The 14,945-nt window shown below is 47.7% G+C and overlaps 2 protein-coding genes across 3 annotated transcripts in view; one reads left to right on the top strand and one right to left on the bottom strand.

The window, feature by feature from the left end:
* The window catches only part of ubxn11 (UBX domain protein 11), a 62,944-nt gene extending 55,177 nt beyond the window's left edge, over positions 1-7,767 (bottom strand). For both annotated transcript variants that reach the window (XM_068011452.1, XM_068011451.1), the window contains exon 1: positions 7,342-7,767. In XM_068011452.1, coding sequence (XP_067867553.1) covers positions 7,342-7,415 — 74 coding nt within the window. In that variant the 5' untranslated portion in view covers positions 7,416-7,767. The remainder of the gene's footprint in view (positions 1-7,341) is intronic.
* LOC137347216 (SH3 domain-binding glutamic acid-rich-like protein 3) overlaps positions 1-14,945 on the top strand; it is a 171,410-nt gene that overhangs the window by 126,480 nt on the left and 29,985 nt on the right.

Below are 14,945 nucleotides of genomic sequence, written 5' to 3' on the forward strand. Positions count from 1 at the left end.
ATAAACACTTACATTGATGAAGTGAGAGGAAGGAGGTTGGGAGGAGGCTCGGGCAGAGCATAAACACCAGCATGGGGCAAGTGGACCAAATGTCCTGCTTCTGTGCTGTACACTTGATGTAATTCTATGCAATAAAATGTTGAGAATGATTAACGATGAGTGTTTGATTTTTCAGTGCAGAGGCTGTGCTGACTCATCTGCAGTCACTCCTGTCCTCTCATCCATTGGTGGCAGAAGATAATCTCTCAAAAACAAGGAAGTGTTCACTTCACACACAAATAAATTCACATGCACTGTATATTTAGGCAAATTTAAAGTGCCAGCCTTGATCCAGTGGAGCATGCTCATTTCTGAATCAGTAGGTCATAGGTTTAAGCCTCCCTCTAGAGACTTGAGCACCTAATCTTGACTGACAGTTCAGTGCAGTATTAAACAAGTGCTGCACTGTCAGAGGTGCCATCTTTCAGATGAAACGTTTAAGGTCCTACTGCACAACTGGAAGAGCAGGGGAGTTTTCCTGGCTGTCTTGCCCAAAATTCATCCCTCAACCAAAATCACTAAAACAAATTAACCCACCTTACTATCATTGCTGTCTGTGGGATCTTGCTGGCTTTCCTTACATTACAACAGTCAGTTCACTTCAAAAGTACTTCATTGGCTGATAAGCGCTTTAGAATATCCTGAACAAATAGATGGAGCCTCAATTCAACAACTCATCTGAAAGACAGAACTTGCAACAGTTTCAACCTAGGATTCACTCGTTGCTTCACATATTGTGATCCACTTGGCCCCTAGCCAAGGTGTTCCAGTACAGCCACAACACTGGCATCTAACCTGCAATGTGGAAAATTGCCCAGGTATGTCCTGTACACAAAAAACAGGACAAGTCCAACCCGGCCAATTACCGCCCCATCAGCCTACTCTCAATCATCAGTAAAGTGATGGAAGGCGTCATCAACCGTGCCATCAAGCGGCACTTGCTTAGCAATAATCTGCTCAGTGACGGTCAGTTTGGCTTCCGCCAGGGCCACTCAGCTCCTGACCTCATTACAGCCTTGGTTCAAACATGGACAAAAGAGTTGAACTCAAGAGGTGAGGTGAGAGTGACTGCCCTTGACATCAAGGCAGCATTTGACCAAGTATGACATCAAGGAGCCCTAGCAAAACTGAGGTCAATGGGAATCAGGGGGAAAACCCTCCGCTGGTTGGTGTCATACCTAGCGCAAAGAAAGATGGTTGTGGTTGTTGGAGGTCAATCATCTGAGCTCCAGGACATCACTGCAGGAGTTCCTCAGGGTAGTGTCCTAGGCCCAAACATCTTCAGCTGCTTCATCAATGACCTTCCTTCAATCATAAGGTCAGAAGTGGGGATGTTTGCTGATGATTGCACAATGTTCAGCACCATTCGTGACTCCTCAGATACTGAAGCAGTCTGTGTAGAAATGCAGCAAGACTTGGACAATATCCAGGCTTGGGCTGATAAGTGGTAAGTAACATTCACGCCACACAAGTGCCAGGCAATGACCATCTCCAACAAGAGAGAATCTAACCATCTCCCCTTGACATTCAACAGCATTACCATCGCTGAATCCCCCACTATCAACATCCTAGGGGCTACCATTGACCAGAAACTGAACTGGAGTAGCCATATAAATACCGTGGCTACAAGAGCAGGTCAGTCGCTAGGAATCCTGCAGTGAGTAACTCACCTCCTGACTCCCCAAAGCCTGTCCACCATCTACAAGGCACAAGTCAGGAGTGTGATGGAATACTCTCCACTTGCCTGGATGGGTGCAGTTCCAACAACACTCAAGAAGCTTGACACCATTCAGGACAAAGCAGCCCGCTTGATTGGCACCCCATCTACAAACATTCACTCCCTCCACCACCAACGCACAGTGGCAGCAGTGTGTACCATCTACAAGCTGCACTGCAGCAACGCACAAAGGCTTCTTAGACAGCACCTTCCAAACCCGCGACCTCTACCAACTAGAAGGACAAGGGCAGCAAATGCATGGGAACACCACCACCTGCAAGTTCCCCTCCATGTCACACACCATCCTGACTTAGAACTATATTGCTGTTCCTTCACTGTCACTGGGTCAAAATCCTGGAACTCCCTTCCTAACAGCACTATGTGTGTACCTACCCCACATGGGCTGCAGCGGTTCAAGAAGGCAGCTCACCACCACCTTCTCAAGGGCAATTAGGAGTCCCGCTCTCCTCCTTATTGAGGCCAATTGAAGTTGTTTAAAAGTTTGTTAAGAGCTTGTGAAGGTTTGAAGTTGAAATTTTTAAAGGGGCGCACGAGTAATACGTGCCTTCAGAAACGACCAGTTGAAGGAAGGTAAAGAGTGGGGAGCCAGTCACGGCCGCCCCAGGGCATCACCTTGGCCCCATAAAAGTGTGGGAGGGGCAAAAGAGACTCAGCTCCTGGTAAGGGGTCACCCTTAGCGCTGCACAGGTAACAGGGAGAATGTGCACTCAGCGACTGGGCATCGAACAGCAAACATCGGCATCATGGGGGGGGCGGGCAGTAGAGCAGGAGGCAAGGCTGTCAAGGAGAGTTGGGCAGCCACCTGCCCAGAAGGAAGGCTGCAAGTAGCAATCAGGGCATGATTTTCAAATTTTGGCCCAATGGTGATGAGGGGCAATACCCTCTGCAGGAAACCCCAAGCAGCAGGGGTCCTGGGACAGTAAAGAGGGCCAGGAAGATTTAATGGAGGCCATACCCTCAGCAAAGGATCTATTGCCGAAGACAGAGCTACCTGGTGAGACCAGGACCCAGTGCTGCAGGAGACTGCGACACTCCAGGTAGATGGTCACAGACATCTGTGACCTCGTCGCCGAAGACCTTGCACCTCACAGCACTGGTCACCATGCCTTGCCAGTGGCAATCAAAGTCACTGTGGCCTTGAACTTCTTCACCTCTGGCTCCTTCCAAGGATCTGCTACGAACCTTAGTTCTCGCACACGGCAGCATACCACCGCATCTCGCAGGTCACTGATGCCCTCTTTGCCAGAGCTGGACAGTACATTCACTTCACAACAGACATGGCCTCAAAGACACAGAGGGCATTGGGTTTCACTGCCATTGCTGAATTCGCCCAGGTGCAGGGCATCATCCATTGCATCCATGTGGCCATCAAGGCACTGAATGACTGCCCAGTGAGAACTATCAACTGGAATAGCTGAAGAGCTTCCACTCTCTCAATATTAAATTGGTCTGTGACCACAAAAAGAGCTTCCTCGTGTGTGCACTCGCTTTCCTAGCAGCTGCCATGGCTCCTTCATCCTCCAATAGTCAACACTGCTTCAGATCTTCAGACAAAACCCCAAAGTGCATGGATGGATCCTAGGGGACATCTCTTGAAGAGATGGCTACTCACCATTCTATGGGAACCTCAGACAGGGGCACAGTGGCAGCACAGAGGCAATACAACCAATGCCACCTGCTCACTAGGACAACCATTGAGCAGGCCATCAGGCTTCTGGAGATGCAGTTCCGGTGTCTGGAATGGTTGGGTGGTGCTCTCCAACACCCTCCTGTGAGGGTCACATTGTGGCGGTTTGCTGCGTTCTCCATTTCATGGCCTTCCAGAAAAGTGTGGAGCTTGAGGATACCCCCATGGGGGTAGAGCAGAAACAGGAAGTGAGAGGAGGAGGAGAAAGTGGAGCCAGAGGAAGATGGTGCAGGGGAATGGAACTGGGGGAGGTGTCCCTGCTTCACAATGAAGTGGCCGGGCATGGCTCAGGGCACGAAGGGCTTGTGAGGATGCCATGAATGTCAGGGATCTCATGATTCAGGAAAGCTTCAATTGAGGCCCTCTAACCCAGGTTGAAGGACATGGCATGGAGGGAATCTGAGAAATCTGTGCTAACACATTGATAGAAGATGCTGCCTGGAATTTCTAATCACTTACCGCAATGACAGAAGCACATCTAGCCAGAGGCTTTGCCTTCACCATGACGAATCCTGTTATGTCTTTCAACACCTCAAACCACTTTTCCTGTCACGGCAGCAATAAAAGGATTTCCAGATGTGTGCCCTAATGTGTCATCATTTATAAACTGTACAGAGAGGAATCAGTTCACAGAGCCAGTAAGAACACACCCCAGTGACCCACTAAGTTCTCCATGCAACGTGGTGGCCCCTGTGTTTGGCCACTCATACGCGGTGCTCCCCTTGTGCATTTGTAGGAGATGGAGGCAGTCTTCTCACTTGTCTCTGCTTGCAGTTAAGATGCATGTGGCGGTTGTCCTTGTCGTGGAGGTGCCTGTCGGGGCATCTCCAGAGGCTACTGCACCTGCATCATTGCAGGGGCAGTCTCCATCACTTGGCCCTGCTGCACAGACGGTCCCTCAGTCGGAGGGGCCAAGAAGGCAGAGGATGATGAGGGTGCCTCATGAGGGGTGGCACCCTCACCCTCCTCCATGATATCCTTAGCCTTGCCAGGCACACTGGATGCCTGGAGAACATCAGCTGGGGCGCAACTGGCTTCCTCTCTAAGGATCTCTGTGCTATCGGTGCCACTGACTCCAAGTTACCCAGCACCTCATGCATCCTGTGGACATCAGTGTGCAGTTCCTGCATCCACTCTGAGGCTCTCCAAGACATTGGCCACTCTCTCTCTATGGAGGAACTTATGCACTCATGGCCCTGAGTCAGTGTGGTGCACTTGAGCTGGATGGACTTCTCCATCCTCTGCCCAACTATGACATGCGGGAACACATCTCCTGCTGCTGTTCAAGGTACAGCCTTCTTTCCTGTGACTCCTGAGGCAATACATCTGTGCCCAGCGGAGCAAGGGTGTGTCTGTCCTCCGTCAGCCAAAGGGGACTGACCACAGCTCCCTCTGCATCTGGCACCTCCTCCTGCATACTACTGCCGTGATCATCACCCTGTGCCACCCTATCTATATGCACGTGAGGACTGAGGTGAGAGTATCTGCGTTGGTGGACAGTGCGCTCATAAGGTGTGATGATGCTTCTTCCTCTCGGTGTAGCTCAGGTTCTGCCGAGGTATAGGGAGATGATGCCATAGGTTGGATGCCTTCACCTGTGGGAGATACAAGAAAAGATGGTGAGAGCTAGCCTAGGGGAGCGGAAACCTCTACAGTGCTGAGGCTACCCAATGATACTCACTATCAGATGGTGCGGAGTGCTCTGCACCCCCGTAATGACCACTTTGCCCTCTGTAATCACTAGGTGCACCAGGAGCACTGGTTTTGCCAGGCCCGGCTACCTCCACTATCCCGTCTATCACCATTCCCGTCTGCTCCATGGGGTTATTCGATAGAGGAAGGGCACTCCTCCTCCCGTCTGGGCCCTCTCCCTTGCAATGTGCACGTATTTCTCTTTTGAGAACAAAAGAGAGAGAGATAAGGCTCTGCTGTCCTTTGTGTCCAATGACATCTGACCCTATCCAGTGGCGTAACAGTGGTAACGAGTCCTCAGCAGCACTATGGCTGTGAGCCTTTCTGAGGGATCAGTAATTGCCCCTCTCATGTTGAGGAACTGCATGTGCCCTGAGACTCCTCAGGTGCTTTGGCTACTGGAAGGTGAAAGCCCTGAGACCTGTCCAGAGGGTTGGAGGCTTGAACTCACCTTATCAGAACGTATGAGGTCATTGGAACCTTTTCCGGCACTGATTCAATTTCTCTGTGTCTCACTTCTGCCTCTCATGGAGGCAGCAACCTGGAGCCAAGCCTACTAGGTCTCAGATGGTGGCCTCCTCCGGACACCCTCTGGGAAGAGGACCTCGCTCCTCTCCCTCACAGCCTTCAACTTGAAATTCAGGCCCACATCAATGACGCGAGGGTCAGTCCTGCCCCAGGTGCTAGTCCTTCGCCTCTCGTCAGTCATCTCACCTCCCCTTGGATCAGTTCTCTTCTTCAGGGCAGCCAGCAGTCTTGATTATGGCTGCGATGGGGAGTCTAAATGAGTCCCACACCTGATCAGACCCATCTCCGTTCCCACCCCTACTGGCTCGAATTGGACAGAAAATCCATCTCTATACCAATTAAGGGCTTCTCCACGTGAAAGTCAGGACTTTAATCAGTTTCCTCCCAAGCGGCAGGTTTCCGACCTAAAAATAAACCCGGCTCCTGTTTCCTGCCTCCGTGGCAAAAATTCAGCCCCAGGATATCATCAGACTCCAGACAAAACTCACAGTTTGAGGATCACATTTCTGGGATCTAATTTCAAATTTGGTTAGAATCTTGCCCATCTGTGAAATGACAATACAAGTATTTTTCCACGTAGCCATGGAGAAATCTATGACCAATACAGCTAGCTAACCTGGACTCCAGGAAGTGCAAGCCAAAATCCGGTGCTAGAATTTTGAGTAAGAAGGTAAATGTTACCCATTCATTCACTGCATGATATAGTGTCCACTGGGGAAGTTGTAAACTATGGTTATACTAACTTCCTCAGTGCACATGAGAACATCCAATAGATCTTTCTGCCATGATATAAAGAAATACACAAGGCAGTACAGACAGATAGATAAATTACACTTACATAACATCTTTCATGACCTTAGAACATCCCAAAGTGCTTTACAGCCAATGTTTTTTTTTGAAATACAAGCACAATTGTAATATAGGAAACATGACTGCCAATTCGAACACAGCAAGCTCCTACAAACAGCAATGAGATAACTGACCAAATAATCTGTTTCTTTAAGCTATGTTGGTTGAGGTATAAATATTGATCACAACCCCCAGGGAGAGTTTCCTTACTGTTCTTCCAATAATGCCACCGGAACTTCGATGTCCACCTGAGAAGGCAGATGGGGTCTCGGTTTAACTTCTCATCTGAAAGATGGCACTTCTGACAGTGCAGCACTCTTTCAGTATTGCACTGGGATTGTCAGCTGATGATTGGTTCCTTATCGACATATTCTGCTCAGATGAGGCTTTGGCTTTACTTCAAAGGGTTGGCAGAATTAGAATAAACAAATATTGGATAAATATTGGAATATTGGATAAATCTCAGTCACCAATTGGAACTTCTCTTTTCGAGGGCGGTGGAGAGAGGTTTTGTGAAGGAGCTGGGAAAGCTGGCAGACCTCCCGGTCACTCATCATGAATCCCTGCTTTAAATGGAAATAGAGAGCAGACACTGTGGGTCTTTGCCAGTTTGAAACAGTGTGTGGTAAGGCAGAGCACAGTCATTTCGGGAGTACTGACCACACTGTTAAACAGGGTCACTGGAGATTAAATTCAGGGTCACCAGATATTAAATTCAGGGTCACCAGAGAGTGAATATAGGGTCACCCTTTGTCCGTTCATTTGCAGTAAAAGAACTGAATGGAGGAAGCAGCAAGGTCTCACTTACCTGTGATCCTGCAGTTCCGGCAGGAGGAGGGAAACTTTCCTTAACTTTCCTAGAGATGCGAGTGGGGAGCTCATTGTTTACAACACCCGCTGCTCAGACCGCTTACCTCCTCTGCCACTGACCAGTGCCCAGGCCTCACTCACTCTCTTCCAACACTGACCAGTGCCCAGGATCCTGTCCTACACTGATCAGTGCCCAGAATCCTGTCTCACATTGACCAGTGCCCAGGCCTCACTCACTCTCTTCCAACATTGACCAGAGCCCAGGATCCTGCCCTACGCTGACCAGTGCCCAAGATCCTGTCTCACACTGACCAGTGCCCAGGCCTCACTCACTTTCTTCCAACATTGACCAGTGATCAGTCCCTCAGATGTCACATTCCTTTCCTCCACTGACTTGTGACCAGTCCCTAGTCCTCACTCTCCTTCCCCCCACCCCCACCCCCCCTCCTCATCCTCCCCCGTCCCCGGGCTCCTGTCCTACACTGACCAGTGCCCAGAATCCTGTCCTACACTGACCAGTGATTAGGCCACACTCCCTCTCCCTCGATGACCAATGTCTCTAGCTCTGCCTCTCCGGTCCCCGGTGCTCCAGCTCTAGACGGGCTACTGCACCTTTGGTGCTGAGCAATGTCCGAGGGTCCGGCCCCGGACGCCGCATTGTTTACTGTGTTGCTAGGAAATGCAGTAAGCAAGCAGCTGATTGGCAGCACTGAGACTGGATCAGAAATAAAAATGCAAACTGATTGGCGAAACCGTTGCTTTTGTCAGTGTCCAATCACAGACCAGGTATTTTCAACAAATCACCATCTCCACTCAATCAAAGACCAAGAAGGTTCATCCAATCACAGATCAGACATCCTCACCCAATCACTGACCAGTTATCTCCATCCAATCAGAGGCCAAGTATATCCACCTAATCATAGCAACGTACCTCCACCCAATCACACATCAGATATATCCACCCAATCACAGACCAGACATCTCCACCCAATCAGAGGCCAGTTATCTTCAGCCACTTACAGATTGGGTGGAGTTGCTGTCTTTGCTGACCAGTTCACCTGTACCTAGTTATAATATGTAAATCTACACAAAAATAAAGCGGAAATTTTTACTTAGTCATACAGTGGGCATCTTCACCGAGAAACAAACATGGCAAGTTTACCAATAAAGGTATTAGGCTTAAGGTGTTGTGTGGCACAGTGAGTAGTATTTTTGCTTCTGAAGGTGATCCCACAATGCGGTGAGGAAGGGAGTTCCAGGATTTTGCCCCAGCGATGATAAAAGAATGGCAATATATTTCCAAGTCAGGATGGCATGTGACTTGGAGGGGAATTTGGAAGTGGTTGTGTTCCCATGCGCCCTCTGGCCTTGTCCTTCTAGGTGGTAAAAGTCATGGGTTTGAGAAGTGCTGTTGAAAAAGCCTTGGTGAATCATAGAATCATAGAAAGTTTAAGGCGCAGTAAGAGGCCACTTGACCCATCGTGTCTGTGCCAGCTAAAAAAACGAGCCACCCATTTTAATCCCACCTTCTAGCATTTGGTCCATAGCCCTGCAGATTACAGCACTTGAGGTGCATATCCAGACTCCTTTTCAAAGAGTTGAGAGTTTCTGCCTCAACTACCCTTTCAGGCAGTGAGTTCCAGACCCCCAACACTGGGTGAAAAAGTTTTCCCTCATCTCCCCTCTAATTTTTACACCAATCACTTTAAATCTATGCCCCCTAGTCACTGACCTCTCTGCTAAGGTAAATAGGCACTTCACCTCCACTCTATCCAGGCCCCTCAAAATGTTGTATATTTCAATCAGATCTCCCTCAGCCTTCTCTGTTCCAAGGAGAACAACCCCAATCTTTCCAATCTTTCCTCATAGCAGCATTCTCCAGTCCTGGCAACATCCTCATAAATCTGCTTCATACCCTCTCTAGTGGAATTACAACCTTTCTGTAATGAGGTGAGCAGAACTGCACAGTACTCAAGTTGTGACCTAACCAATGAGTTATACAGTTCCAGTATAACCTCCCTGCTCTTATATTCTATACCTCGGCTAATAAAGGAAAGGATTCCATATGCCTTCTTAACCTGTCGACCTGTCCTACTATCTTCAGGGATCACTCCAAGGTCCCTCACTTCCTCTACACTTCTCAGTATTTTCCCGTTAATTGTGTATTTCTTTGCCTTGTTTGCCCTCCCCTAATGCATCACCTCACACATCTCTGGGTTGCCACTTTTCTGCCCATTTGACCAGACCATCAATATCTTCCTGCAGCCTTCAACTATCCTCCTTGCTATTGACCACACGGCCAATCTTTGTGTCATCTGCAAACTTCTTGATCATGCCCTCTACAGGTATGTCCAAATCATTAATATATACCACAAAAAGCAGGGGATCCAGTACTGAGCCCTACGGAATGCCGTTGGAAACAGCCCTCCAGTTGCAAAAACACGCATCAACAATTACCCTTTGTTTCCTGCCACTGAGCCAATTTTGTATCCAGATTGCTGCATTTCTCTGGAGCCCATGAGATTTTATTTCTTTAACCAGTCTGCCATGTGGGACCTTGTCAAAAGCCTTGCTAAAATCCATGTAGACCACATCAACTGCACTCCCCTCATCTATCTTCCTTGTTACTTCTTCAAAAAATTCGATCAGGTTGGTCAAAAAAGATCTTCCCTTAACAAATCCATGCTGACTATCCTTGATCAACCTATGCCTTTCTAAGTGACAGTTTATCCTGTCTCTCAGAATAGATTCCAATAATCTACTCACTACTGAGGTTAGATTGACTGGTCTGTAATTATTCGGTCTTATCCCTCGCTCCCTTTTTAAACAGAGATACAACGTTAGCAGTTCTCTAATCCTCCGGCACCACACCTGTATCCAGTGAGGATCGGAAAATGATGGTCAAACCTTCTGCTATTTCCTCTCTTGCTTCTTTTAACAGCCTGGGGTATATTTCATCCTGCCCTGGTGATTTATCAACTTTCAAGGATGCTAATCCCATTAATACTTCCTCTCTCCCTATGTTTATCACATCCAATACTTCACACTCCTCCTCCTTAACTACAATATCTGCATCATCCCCCTCTTTTGTGAAGACGGACGCAAGGTATTCATTAAGAACAATACCAACATCTTCTGCCCCTACACATAGGCTACCTTTTTGCTCTTTTATGGGTCCTACTCTCTCCCTAGTTATTCTCTTACACATAATGTATTGATAAAACATCTTTGGGTTCACCCTGATTTTGCTTGCCAATATTCTTTCATGCCCTCTCTTTCCTTTCCTAATTTCCTTTTTGATTTCACCCCTCTGCTTTCTATACTCCTCTTGGCTTTCTATAAGATTGAGTTCTCGCTATCAGACATAAGCTTTCCTTTTCTGCCTGTAAGTTCCTTGACATCATGGCGCTCTAGCTTTGGTTTGTTGCTGCAGTGCACCTTGTAGATGGTACACGATGCAGCCATGGTGCACCGTTAGTGGAGGGAGTGAATATTTAAGGTGTTAAACTGAGGCCTTATCCAGGCACTTAGTAACAGGAGGAGGCTATTCAGACCCTCAAACCTAGTCCACCATTGAATTAGATCATGGCTGATCTGCACCACAACTCTATCGACCCATCTTGCTGCCATAACCCTTAATACCCATACCTCACAAAAATCTATCAATCTGCCCTCTGCCCTCTGAGGTGAACATAAAAGGTCCCATGGCATTGTTTCGAAGAAGGGCAGGAGCAAACATAATGGTTATTATTGTTCACTGAGATTACTAGAAAGTGACCAACATTTGGAAGTCACAATTATAATTGGTCCATGAGATTGCGAGAAAGCAAAACAAACATTTGGATTTACAACAATTTGCATTTATATGGCACGTTTAATGTAGTAAAACATCCCAAGGCGCTTCACAGGAGTGTTATCAATTGAAATTTGACATGTTGGCCAACATTTGCAATGGTCACACTTACAAATGGTCCATGAAATTTTGAGAATGCAATACAAACACTTGGAGTTAGTTGTGGCTTAGATAGAGATGGGCAGCAGATTTCTGGAAATATATACCAAGACAGAACATGGATGGGCACCTTGCAGCCTACAGTGGTGGAATAAACCTCGAGGTAAAATGCTTCCAAGAGAGCATTTGGAAACAATGATTCAACAGATTTTCAACAATTTTGAGAATGTTGTGTGACAGAAATCACACCTGCAAAATGGAAACTTATTAATTTCATCATATGGGACACTGCTTGAAACCTTTATGACTGGACATTGCAAATGACTTTTTAAAAATAAAGAAGCAGAACTGAGCAGCTAAAAGATGGCCGAACATTTGCATTCTGAGAAGACAAGGACTAGCTGAGAGACATGAACAGAGAGACAATGGGGGTGCTCCTTGATTTAATTTGTAAGACTGGTCTGGGCAATAGTGGTGATCAACATCCTTTGACTTTGTAAGAGCCAAAACTCCACCTCCCACTGAGTATATCTGGTAGGCTCTGAAACCCTCCAAGAAGTTGCTGTTTCAAACAAAGAGATGATCTCATGACCTACCTATTGGTAAGACTGGGGCTTTTGAATTGTGTCTTACAGAAAGGAAACAGACTGTAACTGGACGGGCAGAAGAAAAGTCTGTCTCTCCAGCAAAGTCCCAGAGAACCCACGGTGGCAGCTTAAACTTCAAGACTACAGACAAAACCCCTCTTTGGCCTTCTGGTACCAGAGAAGCAAGCCTGAAATTGTGCACCAGGCCCCGGCGAGGACTCCAAGACCTTCACTTCAGTCAAGGACACTACCGCAAGGACACTAAGGACCGTATCTGCATTCCATTTATTACAAACTCTACTTCAACCCCCCCCAATTCTTTCTCCCCTCTCTGTATCTATTCGTGTGTGTGCCTCTCATATGCATGCGGGCGTGGTTGCATTGCATATTTTAGTAATTTTAACTGGGTTAGACTGATAAGGCTAATAAACTTACATCTTTCTTGTTTCTTCTTCTTCTTTGGCCTCCTTGTCTCGAGAGACAATGGGTAAGTGCCTAGAGGTGGTCAGTGGATTGTGGAGCAATGCCTGGAGTGGCTATAAAGGCCAATTCTAGAGTGACAGACTCTTCCACAGGCGCTGCAGATAAAATTGTTTGTCAGGGCCGTTATACAGTTGGCTCTCTCCTTGCACTTCTGTCTTTTTCCCTGCCAACTGCTCTGGCGATCACTGGCAACTGACTCCCACGACTTGTGGTCAATGTCACAGGACTTCATGTCGCGTTTGCAGACATCTTTAAAGCAGAGACACGGGCAGCCGGTGGATCTGATACCAGTGACGAGCTCGCTGTACAGTGCGTCGTTGGGGATCCTACCATCTTCCATGCGGCTCACATGGCCAAGCCATCTCAAGCGCCGCTGGCTCAGTAGGGTGTATATGCTGGGAATATTGGCCGCCTCGAGGACTTCTGCATTGGAGAGACGGTCCTGCCACCTGATGCCAAGGATTCTCTGGAGGCAGCGAAGATGGAATGAGTTGAGACGTCGCTCTTGGCTGACATGCGTTGTCCAGGCCTTGCTGCCGTAGAGGGTGGTGGGTGCATGGAACGCATTGCCAGCAGAGGTGGTAAACGCGGGCATGATAGCGTCTTTTAAGATGTATCTAGACAGATACATGAATGGGCAGGAAGTAAAGAGATACAGACCCTTAGAAAATAGGCGACAGGTTTAGATAGAGGATTTGGATCGGCGTAGGCTTGGAGGGCCGAAGGGCCTGTTCCTGTGCTGTAATTTTCTTTGTTCTTTGTTCTTTGAGCAAGGTACTGAGGACACAGGCTTGAAACACTTGGACTTTTGTGTTCCGTGTCAGTGAACCATTTTCCCACACTGTCTTAGCCATTCTGAACATAGCAGCAGATGCCTTTCCCATGAGCTTGTTGATTTCTGCATCAAGAGACAAGTTACTGGTGATAGTTGAACCACTTCCAGAGGGTGATCACCGATATTGATGGATGGAGCATTTCTGACGTCCTGTCCCATGATGTTCGTTTTATTGAGGCTGATGGTTAGGCCAAATTCATTGCAGGCAGCTGCAATCCTGTCGATGAGTCTTTGCAGACGCTCTTCTGTGTGAAATTTTAATGCAGCATCATCAGCAAAGAGGAGTCCCCTGATGAGGACTTTCCATACTTTAGTCTTCGCTCTTAGACGGGCAAGCTTGAACAACCTGCATCTGATCTTGTGTGGAGGAAAATTCCTTCTTCTGAAGACTTGAACGCATGTGAGAGCAGCAGTGAGAAGAAGATCCCAAACAGTGTAGGTGCAAGAATACAGCCCTGTTTCACACCACTCAGGATAGGAAAGGGGTCTGATGAGGCACCGCTATGCTGAATTGTGCCTTTCATATTGTCATGGAATGAGGTGATGATACTTGTTTATGTTTAGATTATGTTTAGAGATACAGCACTGAAACAGGCCCTTCAGCCCACCGAGTCTGTGCCGACCATCAACCACCCATTTATACTAATCCTACACTAATCCCATATTCCTACCACATCCACACCTGTCCCTATATTTCCCTACCACCTACCTATACTAGGGGCAATTTATAATGGCCAATTTACCTACCAACCTGCAAGTCTTTTGGCTTGTGGGAGGAAACCGGAGCACCCGGAGAAAACCCACGCAGACACAGGGAGAACTTGCAAACTCCACTTAGTAGCTTTGGTGGACATCTGATCTTTGCTAGTAGTCTGAAGAGACCATGTCTGCTGACGAGGTCAAAGGCTTTGATGAGATCTATGAAAGCAACGTAGAGGGGCATCTGTTGTTCATGGCATTTCTCTCAGCTGGCGAAGGGAGAACAGCATGTCAATGGTGGATCTCTCTGATCGAAAGCTGCACCGTGCCTCAGGGTAGACATGCTCAGCCAGCTTCTGGAGTCTGTTTAAAACGACCTGAGTGAAGACTTTCCCCACTGTGCTGAGCAGGAAGATTCCACGGTAGTTGTTGCAGTCACTGCAGTCACCCTTGTTCTTATAGACGGTGATGATATTGGCATCGCACAAGTCCTGTGGTACTGCTCCCTCATCCCAGCACAGGCAAAGCAGTTCATGGAGTGCTGAGAGTATAGCAGGCTTGGCATTCTTGATTATTTCAGGGGTAATGCCGTCCTTTCCAAGGGCTTCTCCACTGGCTAGAGAATCAATGGCATGACTGAGTTCCGATTTTGTTAGCTGTTCAGCCAGCTCATCCATGACTGGCAGAGACTGGGCTGCATTGAGGGCGGTATCAGTGACAACATTTTCCCTGGAGTACAATTCTAGGTAGTACTCCACCCAGCGGTCCATTTGCTTGCGTTGGTCAGTGATCATTTCCCTTGATTTCGACTTGAAGGGGGGCGATCTTCTTGATGGTTGGCCCAAAAGCTCTTTTAATGCCATCATGCATTCCTCTGATGTTTCCGGTGTCGGAGGCCAGCTTTTCTTGTTTAAACCTAAGAAAACCTGTCTGATTGGTTTATTTGCAATTGCAATGAGAGTGCAGTGAGTAAGGGCTCACTGAGGTGAAGCTAAAATCACTGTGTTTTAAAAGATAAACCCTGTTACGGCCAAACCAGGAAAGGG

The sequence above is a fragment of the Heterodontus francisci genome, chromosome 31 (assembly GCF_036365525.1).
Source record: "Heterodontus francisci isolate sHetFra1 chromosome 31, sHetFra1.hap1, whole genome shotgun sequence".
NCBI lineage: Eukaryota > Metazoa > Chordata > Chondrichthyes > Heterodontiformes > Heterodontidae > Heterodontus > Heterodontus francisci.